This window comes from Sceloporus occidentalis, unplaced genomic scaffold, assembly GCF_023333645.1.
Source record: "Sceloporus occidentalis isolate IW3139 unplaced genomic scaffold, rSceOcc1.0.p SCAF_17, whole genome shotgun sequence".
Taxonomy (NCBI): Eukaryota; Metazoa; Chordata; class Lepidosauria; order Squamata; family Phrynosomatidae; genus Sceloporus; species Sceloporus occidentalis.
The window spans coordinates 10,569,989-10,587,337 of NW_028316997.1; the positions used below are offsets into that span (position 1 = coordinate 10,569,989).

The 17,349-nt window shown below is 34.8% G+C and overlaps 1 protein-coding gene across 1 annotated transcript in view; it reads right to left on the reverse strand.

The window, feature by feature from the left end:
* Nucleotides 1–5,788, reverse strand: part of LOC149302832 (metabotropic glutamate receptor 8-like) — a 300,096-nt gene extending 294,308 nt beyond the window's left edge. The window contains exon 1 of the mRNA XM_089481946.1: nucleotides 5,677–5,788. Coding sequence (XP_089338072.1) covers nucleotides 5,677–5,788 — 112 coding nt within the window. The remainder of the gene's footprint in view (nucleotides 1–5,676) is intronic.
* Nucleotides 5,789–17,349: the final 11,561 nt, after the last annotated feature.

The following is a 17,349-nucleotide window of genomic DNA, read 5'->3' on the forward strand; positions in this document are numbered from 1 at the left end:
TCTTTATGCTATAGTTCTTAATGACTTTTGGCTATATTTTTTCGGTTGTTGGGCCAATCAGATGCCTACCTGATTGTATTGCATGATAAATAAATATCTGCCTGCACTCCTCTGCATTAAGGAGACCAATAATTCACACCAAATACCCAACTTCATTTGCAGAAATGCAGCCCCAAACACGCAAGGGACTTCCACCATGCTTCACTGTTGCCTAAAAGCATGCAAACACTCATTTTTGTGCAACTTTCCAGCCGTTCAGTGAATAAACTGCTTTCTGGTACAGCCAAATATTTCAAACTTTAATTCATCAGTCCAAAGTACCTTCTGCCATTTTTCTGCACCCTGGTTCCTGTGTTGAGTCGCTTGGCCTTGTTTCCATGTCGGAGGCATGGCTGTTTGGCCTCAAGTCTTCCATAAAGACCACTTCTGACCAGTTTCCCGAAAGCATTCTTAATGTACAATTTTTCACACCTGCCTAAACCTTTTGCATTGTACTATATATTAACGAGTAAACTATATTTGTTAAGTGACTATGCCATATACTTACCACTAAGTAGCCACAAGTCAAAATGACTTTTCTTCAACCCTACACCTAAGTGGACACTTCATTTTATTTCCTTTTAATATAGGATGGTTTACATTATGCAGTTTCTTACATACAGTAATATGCAACAAATGCAATTTTCCTCATGCACAGCAGCACTGATTGTTCCTTAACTTGCTAACATTTGGTCTATAATGAACGAGTCTCTTGGCATTTCCTAGTACTTTCATCATTTGTTTCATCCATTAAGATTTGACAAAGATTTTATGTAAGCGCTTTAAAGCATAGAGCATATTGGGACTGGATTTGGTGCACTGGTGTATAAAATATACCGCATTTAGAGCATGAAATTAACTGAATGAAGAGTGCTTCATTTCTTAAAGGCACAATAAAGCACTTTGTGGATGCCGCATGCAAAATTCAGAAGTAAGCGGCAAGCTGATCTCAAACACAGATGAGGCAGCAGATGAGCGCAGCTTGAGGACAAGTTATTTAAATTAGCATATTGATGTAAATACTCAATGTATTGCTATTTATCACATAGAGTAATTCTTTATCTTGCTTGATATTAAATATAAAAAAAATAAGTAAAAATTATATATTGAGCGCACACTTGTTTTTTAAGTGTCCCTACCACTACAAGTACAAAATAAAAAATAAAAAACACTATCCCCCCCAAAATGTATGTAGGGTATAACTATATAGGAGATTTTTGCAAGAAATGTGATATATTTTTCTATTTTGTTTACCTATTATCACTAATAATAATTGTTTTATGTATTTATATGATTATGTATTGATATGATTATGTATTTTCTATTTATAAAAGAAGGCCCTACATCATTAGGGTATGAAAAAGCCTCCATCCAAAAGGGGTTCACAGGATATCATTTGAAATTCTATAAACTATTCTGAATAAGATTTTCTTCCAAACAACTAAATATCTTACAGATTTGGACTTTGACAAAAGTGTATAGCATGTCGAAACATAGAATGTGTCGACAGAGAAGAACATTCAGCCCATCCAGTCTGCAAATTTATGAATACTTCACCCTTATCTTATATCTCAGATAAGAAACCAGCATTGGAGAGATCCTGGCACTCTGTACATGCACACAACTGACACTGGCTCCATCGATTTCCTGCAGGGGGCGATTCCATGCATACACTACCCTCTCGGTAAAGTAATATTTCCTGCTATCACTTTAAAAACCTTTGCCCCTCTAATTTAAGACTATATGTCCTCTTGTTGTGATAGTTTTCTTCTTTTAAATGAACTCTGTTACTTTATCATGTTGACTCCCTTTAAATATTTAAATGTTTCCATTATATTTCCCCCCTGTCACGTCTTTCTTCCAGGCTATATATGTTAAGATCCTTTAACCTGTCCTGGTAAGTTTTATCCTGTAATCCATGAACCATTTTAGTAGCCCTTCTCCAACATATCTATATCCTTCTGGAGATACGGTCTCCTGTACTGCACACAATACTCCAAGTGAGGTCTCACCAGTGATCTGTACAACGGCATGAGCCGGCATGCTAATACCGATTGCCACATAAAAGTGAATGTTTTAAGCTCCTGTGGATATTCTCAATCAGGCCAAGATACAGAAATGTTTAACACTGTTGGCTAGTCACCAAATTTTATTATGTTAATAAGATGACTCAAAAAACACTAGTAATTAAACAATTCACAGGGAACAATCTTTTATTGACTTGCCAGCTGAATTTCTATTTATATAGCAAAAAATAGTTATCAGTTTGTCAGCTGATGAGGATGTAAGCAGTGTTGGCAGAATATCAACTGCAAAATGATAGACTGAAAACAGACAAAAATAAATCACTAAAATCCATACTTTGGGAAACAGAATGGTTACCCAAAATAACACCATCAACTGCAGGACATGAAAGGAAAATAATGGTATATATCTTGCATCCAAGCTATCCAGTCAATAGTAGTTCCCAAACGTTAGCTATTTTTATTACTACGGTCTTCGGTTATACACAGTCAGTATTATTTAACGACTATAAAAGTAAATAGAATCATAGATCCAGATGCATTATCAGTGTGTGTTTCGTGATTCAGCATGTAGAAGCCATATCGCCCTACACTAAATACCATGATATAAATGTACCAAAAAGTTACATTTTATAAAAAATGTGATAGGAAAAGCTACCTTGTCTCATCACAGAGAAGAAACACACTGGCGTCCAGTTTAGCTAAAGCTAAGAGTTTCTGCAAGCTGTTTAACTAAAAGAAATACAAGAACTTGTGAGTATGAAGGTACTGCATACTAGACATTTGTAAATGGGCCAAATACGATTCAGGTACATTTTTCAGGTTTTTTTTTTGGCCCATTCAATTTCAGGCAACGGATTGGGTTTTCTGCCTGTTGCTTCTTACAAAATTGGGGGTGTTTTAAATTCAGAAACAAAATTCATTATCTGTCGCCAACATTTACTTTTCTCTCTTCTTTCTTCATCTGCATCTCCGTGAACATAACCTCCCAGCAATACTCCAATCGAGGGGGGGGCGTCACCAGAGCCTCCATTTTGGTGAACGTTCACAGGAGGTTATTTTAGGACAAAATGGAGTGAGCTTCCAGTGATGTCCTGTCCCCCGATCTTCCAATCGTTTTCACCATTTCATGGGGAGGTTGGCCTTGTTTTCAGAGATTTGTGCGAATCAAATATGCACATTTTGTTAAATTTGCAATTGGTATGAATCTGAATATGCCAATATTTCAATTCTGCTTAGAGCAAATATTTAATCTCACCACAATTAGCATATTAGTACATTCACCCCATATTTTTTATACATTGAAACATATTTTTCTTTCTAACAATTTATCCAAAATATACATATTTCCAAATGAAAGGAGTGATAAACAAAATACATATTATAAAGGCTTATCCAAGATCAAGATGTTAACGCAGAGAAACTTTTCTGCTGCTGTCAATGACATCTGCTCATTCATTCAAACATTCCAAAGAGGTCAATGCCAACAAAATCGGGGTTAACCTATGGCAGCAAATTTTACACAAATTGACGCGTAGTTATTCCTTTAATTGAAAACTAAAATCTACCCATAGAAAAAGCGATCCAAGGAATACTATTTTTCTTAAAGAGCTTTTTAAAGGCTTTGGTTCAGAATTTGAAAATACGTGGTTTTTTCATTAAATAAAAAAAATGAAGAATGCTAAATACAAACTGGGTTTGCATGGATCTTCTTTTTTTTCTATTTTATATTCCTGAAATGTATTTCTCATAGACCTGCCACTTATCTATATGACCTCAGAAAATATTAAGAACTATTGTACTAAGCTTTTCTATTGTACCAGTTATACAGAATCAGCATATCATCCAAACACGCACAGTGTCATTCCTGTTGGAAGGCTGTTTGTTATACTGAATTTAGTGCTATTGTGTTATATAGAAATACACAGCATTGAATTACTAGGCAGCATGGAAATTTCATTTCATGCAACTAATTAAACTTTTTGTTCCCACGTTGATAAAGACAGTTTTGAGTAGTTTTACCCATTACAAACAAATTTCAAGCAAAAATTACTTTTTATTATAACAGAAAACATATTGTTGAATGAAAACTGCCTTACCAAGTATAGATATATTAATAAAAAAAATATTTTTATCTATAAGCCTTAAACTTTTCACACATTATCTTAAAATCATCAAGTCATCAAACCAGACTGCAGCCGGGATCAATATGAAAATACATATTCAAATAAAACAACAAGACCATTATTAAAGGATAACTCTGATACTAAATGGCACTATCCCATCTTAGACAAGCCTCCAGTTAATCTGCAAATTGTGTAAGTGAAAGGGTTAAATAAATGAAAATTTTCAATGCTTGTCTACTGCAGCTTCTTCCCTTTGTCCATCCACTGCATGATCAAGGTAATCTAGAAGGTAGATGTAAGCAAAAAGAACCTTCTAGTGGGAGGCAGTCGCTTCAATATTTGTGGAAAACAACTAAAGATCACTACTCTTTGGGAAAAAGGGAAACCGTATTATAATTACAATCTAGCTTTGTTCATTAAGAATAATCAGAAAATTAATTTAAAATGGGATTGGTAATTGTGATCACACATTGTTCATATTACATCAATTTCCACTTTGGTATAATTAAGGTAAAACTAAATTTATTAAAAGTAACAGTTGAAGAAAAGCTATATTTTGGAATATCAGATTGGCATTACTAGCCTTGTAATCTACCAGCATCAGGTAGTTTGTTTCACAAATGCAGGACAACGCAAAGCTTATCCACAACATATCCATTTTTCCATGTGATGGCAGCGAAGCCAAATTAATAATCCAAGAGGACCTTGGCTACAAATAGGGTGTCCTGCAGCCACAATTATTTTTCTTCACATTTCGTGGGCTCCAGGCAGCAGGAACCTTCCCGTAATGCATTGAGAACCCTTATCATTAACCTTATTTTAGCTATCGGCTCTAGTTAGTAACTAGTGGGTGACCTACAAGTGCGCCTCCTGTCTTACTGTATCTTGATCTGATTATCTTACTTTGTTGAACTATTACACAAACCTTTCACTTTGTTTACATACCACAAAAACAATGTTGTAGAAAAAAATGATTGTCGGCACAGGGAAGGGCATCATCAGTTCTATTTTTGCCTTATGAATAGAAAAGTAGATGGTTATTTCTAATATTAATATTAGTGCCTTGTTTATACCTAATGAACATGTCACCTGTGAAAAGCTTCTCTATTTCCATGGAAAATTGTAGTATTGGCCTTGAAGGCATTAGAAAAAAATATTTTGATATAACGTTTCTTGAAATATGCACTAGTGTTACTGGAATCAAAACTTCCGTTTATGGTCCATTTCAAATCTACCATTCATTTTAAAGAAATCAAACGGAAATGAAAAATCTAAAGCGGAATACTGGTAGATCCATAATCGTCAAATGGCGTCTGTAGAATTTGTCACTTTGATATATACATAAAACAAAAACTATATTTTAAGCTACAAAAGAAAGTGTAATATATATTTACAATGACATTCACTGCTCTATTGGGAACATCCTGTGGTTTACAAACTTAAAACATAAGTAACCTGTCAGCTATAAGCATTTAATACAATCCTACCGATTTCCCTTGATATTTGTGTGAATGCTTCTACGCCACTTTCTCCATAGTTGCCTTCCGAAGCTAAAGTTGACACATAGTTCCATCCTAATGCTGTCACGATATCGACCATCGCTTGTGCTTGATAGGAGTCTGGCGGGACTACCCGGGAAAAAAAGTCGTATCTGGTGTTATCACTTAGCTCAGGAGCTGTAGATGCATAGCTGATTTGAGGTATCTGTAAAGGGAAAATGTAAATAATAGTTATTAGCTTTTTCGTAGTGTTAAAAATTCCATTAAAGTTCATCCAACTATGTTGCTGTATACACTATGACACAATACCGACTGGGCTTATTACCACATATCTTCAGTAGTTCATTTGAGTTAATTTCTGACGCATTGAGCACGCAGGGTCATCCTGTATCATATACACAAACTAGATTACTGCTTAAGAAACTGACCTGGTAGGCTGTGCTGCCATTATGTTCCATACTAGATAATAAAGTAAGTGCTTAACTTGGAATGTTGTCTGAGAATCATGACAGTTGGCATTAACCTTTAGAGTGCCAGATGCTTTATGTAGCTGACAAACTGTGCCTAGAATGCCAAACACCTATGATGTACGCGGTGGCATTCCCTGTACTGTATATAGTGATTGTTAAAAATCATGTCCATAGTGTAGTGGGGTTTCTAAGTTGATCGACAGCCTTCTGTTATCTCCCTGTCGGAAGTCTCACCTGTATTAGTGTGCACACAAGATGTCCATTAGAGAGGAAAGCCGCACACTTACACCTAAGCATGCAGGGTAACTTTGCAGAGAAGGGAACACTGCTGATAGGTCTGTGATCTACCTGAAGCTTCTCTAAGACTTAAATAAAACTAAAATTAAAATTGTTGAGGTAGCAGTCGGTCCATGGACCATGCAGCAAAATATGATTGACTGCTACCACGATAATCTGGGTTAGAGAAAAAATATGTCTAGAAAAAAGTACATTTCCAGTATATTGTCCTTTTAAGTGTAATAAAGCTATATGTATATAAAAAGTAAACCAAAACATACTGTACAGTGATGCACAATATGATGGCACTATGCAAATATAAATAAAACTTTAGGAAGGGAAACAACCAACGGCCTTTGTGGACCTTTTTACACAGTAAAAGCAGATTGGAGCATTACCTATTCAATGTATTCAATAGAAACGAAAAGTTTGATTGTTATTACTCTTTACAGTTACTATAAAATAATAAATGTATAATGTTGGAACCAATCAGAGTTTCAGGAAATATGGTATCACTCAAAAGCCTTCATATATACAACATGTAATGTACACATTCTGTAGCTACTGCAATAGTTATAGATCTGTTCCAAGAAGTCTTGCAATCGAATTCTCTATATATTAACATATCTCCCTTTCACACTGCCATATTTTAATGGCAGAATCGCAAAATTTACATATATATATATACAGGTGATGTACCCTGTACGATTAATACACATGAAAGGCGTTTCAAAATGAAAACAAAAAATATATAAAATAATTCAATGAAAAATGATAATGTTGCTACTGGGATCTAAAATGATCTTTTATGTATTGCATAATCAGATTTTTTTTATCAAACTGTCCAAGTGAGCAGTATTCTGTGATTAAGCCTCTGAATGGCGTCATCTATGGAATCCTTTGGGTTTAGTGACTGAACACTCTCACGGTGACAGCTGTAGCTACTGTCTTCTGGCCAACACTGACATCTGCAAATTGCCATCTGCCAAAAAGAACAACATATCTGGCCAATCATTCTACCTTGAAGACACAGATGTTTTTATTTTGTAATATAACTATTGAGATCGAAGTGTAGAAGCAACAACCTCAATGCATTGTGGTCCAATTCTTACAGATATATTTCTAAGCTATGAAACTAGATAGATACATACACACATATATATACATACGCACACCTATAATACATTTGATACGTAGCTTTTTTATTAATTGCCAGAAGAGACTTATGTGATGTGTTTCCCTGGAGAGATTATTTACCGTGAATCTTTAACAGAGACAACAATATCTTTACAATCAAGAAAGATTTATTCACAACCTGAGCTTTTCCAGAATTTAATTTAATTTGCTGAGAAATCACTTTGACGTATGTGAATAAGATTTATATGTTAGTAGGTAGATGACTATGACTCATTATTAAAGGAACAGTTATTTATTTATTTATTGTCTACAGAGAATAGATGCCCCCTACAGTTCAAGGCTGGAGGTGACTGCTGTTTTTCTGTGGTCTGTTTGGGTAATAAAATGCATACCATCTTGGAAAATGACAATGTTTCTATTTTTTAGGAGTTCGTTCTCTTGTTAAAACTGAATAAATGTTTAGACAGGGAAATGAACCCTGTCTTTTTCTCACAAAAGTCTTGTCTTCTGTGTAGAACTGATATGTTGCCAAACAATAAAATGGTTTAAAAATTCATTCTTATTGTAAACTAAATTTATGAGCAGTGGTGAAGAATATGAATACATCTTTGGCTTTACCCTGTAAGTTTTCTAGTGTTGAAATAAACATAAGTAAAACTTTCTTATAAGCAGTACGTGCTCCCCCAAGAAATCATAACTTGGTACATATGCTATGCTAGGTTGTAAGTTTTGTTTTTCAAGCACTGAGTCATATCACCAATTCAGTTCTTCACAGTAACGTTCTTAACCACTGCAATGAAGCCAGCAAAGTGTCCTAGAAGTTACTCAATCACCAGATGATATCAAATTGAAAAACTGGTTTTATGGTACTTTGAACAGCATCCCTTAAGTGAACTATGGAAACGCATGTTGACAGAAAATGACCATGCATTAGAAATAACTAAAATTGGGAACACTGAAGGGAAATAGGCTCACAATATAGAAATAGGTCCAATATAGAAATACAAGTTGATGTTGCATGGAACACATGGGTCTGCCAGATGATCTGATGTCAGGGTATTACTTAAGATGTTAGGGACCCATTGAATTTGTACGACAGGACAAAATGAGAGGCTAAGCTAGGTCTGAGTGTGTAAAATATGAATTTCTTTATTCACTTCACATTATCTATCCCACGGTGAGTAAAACATTGCTATACTATTCAGTCAAAGCAATGGCATTGAAAATCATAATACAACTTTCATTCTTGGACACAAAAGTACATTGAAATGATAAATATCTACATTTTCTTATTACTATCCTTCATTCATCCATGAGCTCTGGCAAAGATATTATTGAATATATATCCTAGCTAGACTGCTGTCAAATTCCTGAGACAACTTCGCAGAGTAAGCTAGAACAAAGCAAATAAGCAAAACAACAACAGTCAAGTATAGAAAGATAAATATAGATATAAAGAGGAGATAGGATATAACCCATCTTACAACACTGAGAGAAAATACAGGCATATAGTTTACATTTATACATCAGAAATACAAGGTTGCAGAACATCACTAAAACAGCTTAGTATTTAAAATGTACTTTCAGGTTTTGCTGCCATCATCACTACAGATAATTCACATGGCATGTATTTCCAATAAATACTATTGGTCTTAACATTAAACCTTTTCTGTCTAGTTGGACATAGTCTCATGAAAACGTTTATCCTCACAATACACAGTTTGACACCACCACCTATTCCATCACCTTCATTCTCTTTTAGAGCCTGTTTACTCCTGTTTACTCCTAATACTTACCTATAGCAATGACTGTAAGGACCCATGGGAGGACTGGTGTTGTGAATAGGAATCCAATATGCAGTAGTAGGCATCCAGTACAAAACACAAAGATAAGTGCAAGCCATACCTGCAGGATCAGTGTTCAGGTGAGGTCTGATGACACAGGTGCTGAGGCAAATCCAGAAGGCAAGCAGGCATGGCAAACCAAAGTAAAGGACATGGATGCAGGCAAGCATAAACCAAAAATATACAGATACAAAAGAAACATACAGGCTATCTCTAGGACCTAACACTAATGCAGAACATGTGAAGATTTAGTCGATCATATGAATATAGTCTCTAATCATTGGATATATATATATATATATATATATATATATATATCTCCATTCATACACCACTTAGTTCATCAAACCCAAATTCATCTCCATACAGATGTATGAAATAACACCAAATATATATATATATATATATATATATATATATATTCTGCAATCTATGTTGGTGCTCACTTATAGAACTTTCTTATTTGTTTATTCAAACTAGAGGTCGTGGGACAGAGTATGTTCAGGTTTTTCAGCTGTATAATCCCTGAGTTCTAACCACACAGTCATCCATGTTTAATACAATAGATCAATACATTTTCAACAATGGCTTTCATGTTACCTCTTGCACGATTTTTGATGAGTTGTACAGTTCATGATCATTGGTGTCAGTTTCTTGCTTTATTTAATGTTCACATAACATCTATTATACTCTATATGACCAATACAGGAATGTACTTGTCTTCTTGTCCTAACTAGATGGCTGCCCGATACCTGAAACACCATGTTTTAAAAAACTGTTTCTTTTTCACCTTGAATCTCTGATTCCAACATTTCCATTGGAATAAATAGTACAACCGACAACCTTACACAACAAGCAAAAAACAGTAGCCTTTTCATAGCCATTCATGCTTGCGATTGCTTCTCACCACTTTTTTTACAAAATATTCTGATAATGTTATTTTAAGTGTACAACGGCTAAAGAATCAAAGTTATATGTTAAATATAAAATATTTGATGTCAAATCCCTTCTTAGGAATTCTAAGCAACTGATCTCAATTTTTTTACTTGTACATTGTCCATAATTTAACTAACCTGATGAGCAGAAACAATGATTAGCATACCTGGGGACTCTCGGGATGTTACACTGAGCTCAGGTGAAATACTATTTTACACCGCTGTGATTAGAGACTTTTAATTGGGAATTTTGTATTTTGTGGTTAATACCCCTGGTTAAATTCAGGAGATTCAATTAAGTATATCTTTAAATAATGACATGTCAAGGTTTACATGACTCTTACATGAGTTTCAAGAGCCTCAAGGAAATTTGGAAAGTTCCCAGGTATGATCATTAGGTCTTGTCAGCATGTCACTAAATCTGAATGTGTAAAATATTTATCTACACCCTTTAGTATATAGAAGAAGTTATTCTGCCTCATGTTATGTTTATAAATAAGTCATATATGTAGGTATAAAGGGTTTTCAATGTGTATTCCATATCGTGTGTAGTTTTTAAGAAACAACACTAACTAGATAAATATGTAGTTTGGTGCTGTGCCCATATACAAAGAAGTTTGGTAATGTGGTAAGGGTTTAATAGGGTATGTCTAAACTCAAGAGCTTTACAAAAACACACTAGAAAAATCACAATGTAATATAAAAATTATACTGCAGGCCACATGGTATGTAAGGAATATAATACTACACATAACAGAAAAATATGACTTGTTAAGGGAATATTCTAATATTTCTTTATAACACCCCTATACGATGACAGAATAAATATACATGGCTCTCCACGAGCTCCACGCATTATAAATAATCCAGCAGGCAAACATGTTGGCTAGAAATATGTGCTTGGGATATTACCCTTGGTCACAAAGAAATGTATCTTGGAATTCTAATATTTCACTAATTCTCACTTTTTATTACTCTGTGTAACCTGGGTTTTTTACATTAACTGTTAATATAAAATGTATGCAAATATCATTACATATGTGGCAATTATTCTGGCTAGAAAGGAAAAAAGTAATTTTGATAATGTATATGAACTCTTTATCTTGTGTAATAATAATACATAATGATTTTCAGATTTCTCTTAAAGGGTATCGCTGAAGCCATTTATTACAGAATTACAATGTTTCCCTTTTATCCTCCTCTGTCATGTGTATTAAAAGATCTGTTTCTTAGGTTTTTAGGATTTCAATAATTAGTCCTAAATCACTTATCTTGCAGGCTCCACTGTCAAGATACATTTCTTTTTTTTACTTCTGTACTCAATTTGCTAATTTTTAATGCTTAGCAATATAATGCATATAACTGCATGTAGATAACACAAAAAGTTACATCAGAGTGTCCAGCATGATTACCCAAGGTAGCTCTCTGTGGTGTTCTGCTCCGTTCCTGAGCATACTGAGAACTGTAGTGCAACCACAGGTAGATATCAAAGTAGTATCATACCATAGCACTACTTAATGACACATATATGTCTTACATAGTACATATTGGAGTCTCGGATTGTGGAAGCTTGTACTAGTACTACTAAATGCTTTTTTTCATGATAATTTTTTTACAGAGGCAGCAATAACTTCCCCCCAAAAATGTACTTTGTGGGAGGGTGTTCCTCTTTGGTGGCCCAATGGTGTGGCTGTTGAGATCTGTGCAAGGGGTAGACATTCCCTGCTCAAATGGTGTATGATTTAAGTAAATTAGAAGAATGGTCAAGAGTGTGGTAGCTGCAGTTTAATGTTGATAAATGTAAAATAATGCACTTGGGACATAAAACTCCCAAGGCAGAATACAGCATTGGTGGCATTGTTCAGAGGAGAACTGGTAAGTGGTTTGCAAGACACAAATTATCAGGAAAGAATAAAGGAAACCAATAATTATCTTAGTATGTATAGCTTGTTGCAAAGAAGAGATATGGGGAATGCAATAGAAACATTTAAATACTTAAAGGGATTTAACAAAGTACAGGAGGCAAATTTATTTGAAAGGAGGAGCAATGTTAGAACAAGGGTTTATGGTCTAAAATTAGAGGGTCAGAGGCTTAGATGTAACGTCAGGAAGTTCTACTTTAGTGAGCGGGTGGTAGATAAATGGATCAGTTCCCAAGCAGAAGTGGTGGAGGCTAATACAATTAGGGAATTTAAACAGGCAATCGATAGATATAAAGCTAACCTCACTATAGGACCAGAGCAAAGACTGATAGGGGTTTAAACCCCTTAAATCATGAAAAATGGAATGGTTCTTATCTGCCGTCAAATTCTATGTTTCTGTGTTTCTATTTAACTTTTGCTGTATGTACTGTCAGGTATACAATCACTATCAAGCTAAACAGATTTTAAATTAGGTGTTATATGACCGGATAAATATAATGTCCCTTTTACTCGCGACCAAAATCGAATCATGCCTTTTTGTTTGATATGCATCTTGCCTTGTTATTGGATTGGGGAAATAACATAGAGAGGAGATAAGGTGAGACGGCACATGCCTTGGGAAAAGTACAACCTAACTGATAATAAAAAAAAACAAATATAAGAATATATATATATATATATATATATATATATATATATATATTAAGAATAAAGCAATTTTGGATTACATATTGAGATTTGGTATGCACACAGTGTAGTGAATATGCAGATTATGTAATTTATAGCCACGTTTGTTAAATATTTTGAAGAATATAACATTATGTAAATGCTGATCAAAATATTTTTGAAAACCGTAAAAACCAGTTGACCTTACCCTCTTCAATCAACCAGCAATCAACTTTCTTTGTTAATCAACACTTTCACTTGTAACACATTTTAACAAGCAGAAGCACAAGGTCACAGATTTGCTGATTTTTTTCCCAGGAGAACTGGCACATGGGTGCTATGGTTCCATATCAGCTAGAGGGCTATCTCTTGAGAATGCCTGTAATTTGTTTATGGACTATGTAACCATGGCCAACTTATTCAGTAATAAGTAATAAGCTTTCAAGAATATTACACCACCTTAACCCCATTTTCAGCAATGCTAGACGCTTAGAGCAGAGGTGAATAGAATATACTCTTCACGGTTACAGATCTAACCTCAAACAGAACACTTAGAACATCAGCATAAGATCTGAAATTATCCTTGGTTAGATGGACTGCAATAGCCCTGATTTATGACGTTCTTTTAGAAAAATAAACAGCGAAATAGTCTACTTGACATCTCTTGTATAATTGATACACGGTTGGCTGCTTTTCATGAGTCAGATTGGAATCCAAACTCAATTGCGCATATCAACAGGATTTGTAGTATCCTGTCTAGCAATACTGCAGAAAGGTTTTGGTTGTCAAAGGAAAATAGGAATAAGGAGTGTGAATATGTAACATAAACGTATTATTTCCGTGCATCAGACTGTCAGTGGCTAATGGAAAAGCAGCTGGAGCTTACATTTTGATTCAATAGTTAAAATAAGGGTTTTGCAATGATCTCACGAAAATAAACTTACTTTCATATTTGGAATGTACAACTTCTTTGGAAAAGCTCAAGTCAATGTATATCGCTGTAGGCTTTCAGTAATACAATTATTTGCTTTTTTTATTGTATGTTTCATGGTTGTATATTTCTTATGTACAACATGTATGGGAGGACTAGGAGGCAGTCAATTTTTTACGGAGGAAGGTCAAAATCCTAGAAGAAATGCTATCTAAATTATGCATAGGGCCACAATGTGTACTAAATAAAGGTCACACACCTAGAAACAAGCTTATTGTTTTGATATCAAAATAGTAAAAAAATCATTTTTCAAGTAGGGAAGAAATAAATATTTATTTTATTCTATCTGAATAAAATATGCTCATGTATAAAATAGTGGAAATAATGTCTCTTTGTGCACCTTACATTTGCAGCTATGGTGATTTTTTTAGCTTTAGGTAGACCACCTAAAGCTAAAAGAATCACCATAGCACCATCGTGCAGCCTGACCAAACTTGCAGAAAGTTTGCATTTCAGAACCACTTGTGAATAAGCCAAGGTCCAGTTCAGTTAAAATAGCAAACATCCCTTGGTAGACACTGGAACAGGAAGAGTCAACCTGGTATTAATGTAAATAATTAATAAAAGTTACAGAAATCTCCAATACAAATTAAGTAGGGGTCTCCAGGACCCAAAATCAGATAAGAGAGGAGATTAGGGTAATATACATAACCTGAAGGGTACAGTCCCCAATTATACACCCATATATAAAAATACCCAGAGGCACAGACCACATCCCATCTATCGGGAGTGGATCTGATTACTTTTATTTGTTTGTACCAGGTTTTGTATTTTTAAGGATCGGGGTTGCTTTTTATTAATTTTAGATTGATCCTGACCAAAGAGATTGGGTGAGGACTATACCCACCACAAGATGATTATTTTACTTTCCTGCACCATCATATAGCGGTAGGAGAAGGCAAAGGCAATCATTGGGATTTACTAACAACATAGTAAGAGATCAGCACACACCCAGCGCACCCAGCAAATACTATTTCAAGGCATCTATCGGAGGCATAAATATTGGACATTCCGTCACACTATATGGCCATATATTTCTTAGCCTGTCATAAAGTGTGACAGAATCGCCAGTATTTATGCCTCAGATAGGTGCTTTTAAATAGTATTTGCTGGGTGTGCACTGATTTCTTGCTTTGTTTTGTGTGCATGTTAGTCATGTCAGCAGCACCTCGGAATCTGATTTTATGCTTTTTTAGGTTGTGCTTCACTTTCTGTATTTTTTTGTACTCACTAACAACATGATAGTTCTTTTGCAAGCTTAGCAACAGCGGGCACCTCAGTCGAGTCTAGTCATCAAGTACAATTCAGCACAAAAATCAATGAAAGGCTTATAAAGCCTGGTAAACAAGCAGAAGGAGAAGGTGAATCCTGTCTGCAAGCACACAGGTCCTTAGTATGCAGCCTATATTCAAAGGGCCAAAAAGAATTGAGAGCATTGGTTTCCTAAAAAGGGAATCAGCCTTCCAATTACCCACAAAACCACAATCTTGGTCACAAGATAGGACATCGTTGGTTCTTTTAGACGATATTAATATTTTTTTCAACACACAGCCTAAATGTTTTGTGTTTTTAAACATAGATGATGTTCATATGTTCAAGCAAAATACTTTCTAATGATAATGTGATATAGTCATTAAAGAGCTTTTTGTTTTGGTTTTTACTAATCTTATTGACTGTATGTTAATCTCAATATGAGAAACTTAAAATCCATAGAACATATTCAGGAAAAGGCAAAATAACAGTTCTATGAAAGTCATAATCAAGTTCACAGGATGATGCTTGCGTGTAATTATTAATATTTACAAAGATGCTTGTTACCCTCCAACAGATCAGCATGTTTGTAAATATTCTCTGTAGGAATACTCATCAGCTCATGACTTTGCTTACATACACAATACAAACAATACACTGTAAACACACCTATAGAACATGTATATAGCACAATAAACCAAGAGAAGACATTCATACTACACTGTAAACATATGTACATGCTGATGGGTACAGAGATGATCTTTTTACACTCATTCCTATGTTAGAAGAAGCTTTAAAGTGGAGACCAGGATAGTCCTTCAGACCTGTGGAACCCCAAAGACACTGGAGGTGATCTTCCCCCTCCAACCATTTACCCCATTACTTTCCCCTGATTCCTGTCCATATTACCTGCCACAAATAACACTTTGAGAATAGCCTTGTCCTATGCATTCCCATTCAATTCTCCACACTCCACACTCATAATTACTTCTTTCACATATTCTTAGTGACATTTTCATCATATTTGATGTTTTCTGAATTTGTATTCCCCCCGCAGGAATAGCAAGATACATACTTCTATCACCAGCAATTTTGTATATGGATGATTGAACGGTGTGCTTTTTCTATTCTAAAGATTCATTATTTCCCTTGATGGGTGTACATTTTAACAATCTTAAGATAACACACTAAGAAAATAGTAAAACTGTCAAATTGATGGAATAAATAAACAAGAAAAAACTATTTAAAATGCCCAGAATTATTTGCTACTAGTAGGTTGGTTTTTATTTATTATTTTATCGGAAGTTCTAGAATTGCCTATACCATTATTTTGGGAGATGTATATTTTAACAGATGTCTTGTAAACAGAGGCAATCGTAAAGTACTCTTCAAGGAAAATTATCATATAATTACTATGCATACATAACTACATTGGCATTGCTGGCACATGTTTCATAACAGTAGGGGGCTGACAAAAAAGACTAACTGCTTTAAACACTTATACACTTCCTTCTACTTCATCAAATCCTTCACTGTGTAAAGCCTAGGCATACAATAATCTTAACATTCCACAAACTCAATTGCCCAGTACTAAATAACCCAAAATAGATGAATACAATGCTGTTATTGTGCGGATTCTTCAAATATATCTCAGCACATAATCGTCTTTGAGTAACATTTTTATTCTAAAGTCATCAAGCTCTTGAGAAAGCTTTTCACACAAGGCTGACTCAAGGTGATTTATCATTCTAGGCAATGGCAGAATTTGTTATATGATTGTCTGTATTCACAATCATATAACGGAAAACTCTTCTACTCTGAGGCCATATGTTCACTGGAAAGACAGAGATGTTTAATGTTATGATTGCCATCATAATGGTATTAAAGGTAAATAAATATGGTACGCAAATCAGTAATATTCTGTGTACCCAAACAACCTGAAGGGGTTCAAGCATGTTTTCCAATAGTGTTGTTCAAAAATATATATAGGTCTTACAAATTAGTGTATTAATGTTTGGATGTTAATAAAATTACAATGTATATTGTTTTACCTAGACAGCCCCAGAATAAAGAGTTAACTGGGGACTGGGCAGCCTATGTAGTAAAGGCAGCTAATTGTGGCACTTACTTTTATGTCCATGGCCACATCTTTTACCACACCCCCAGAAA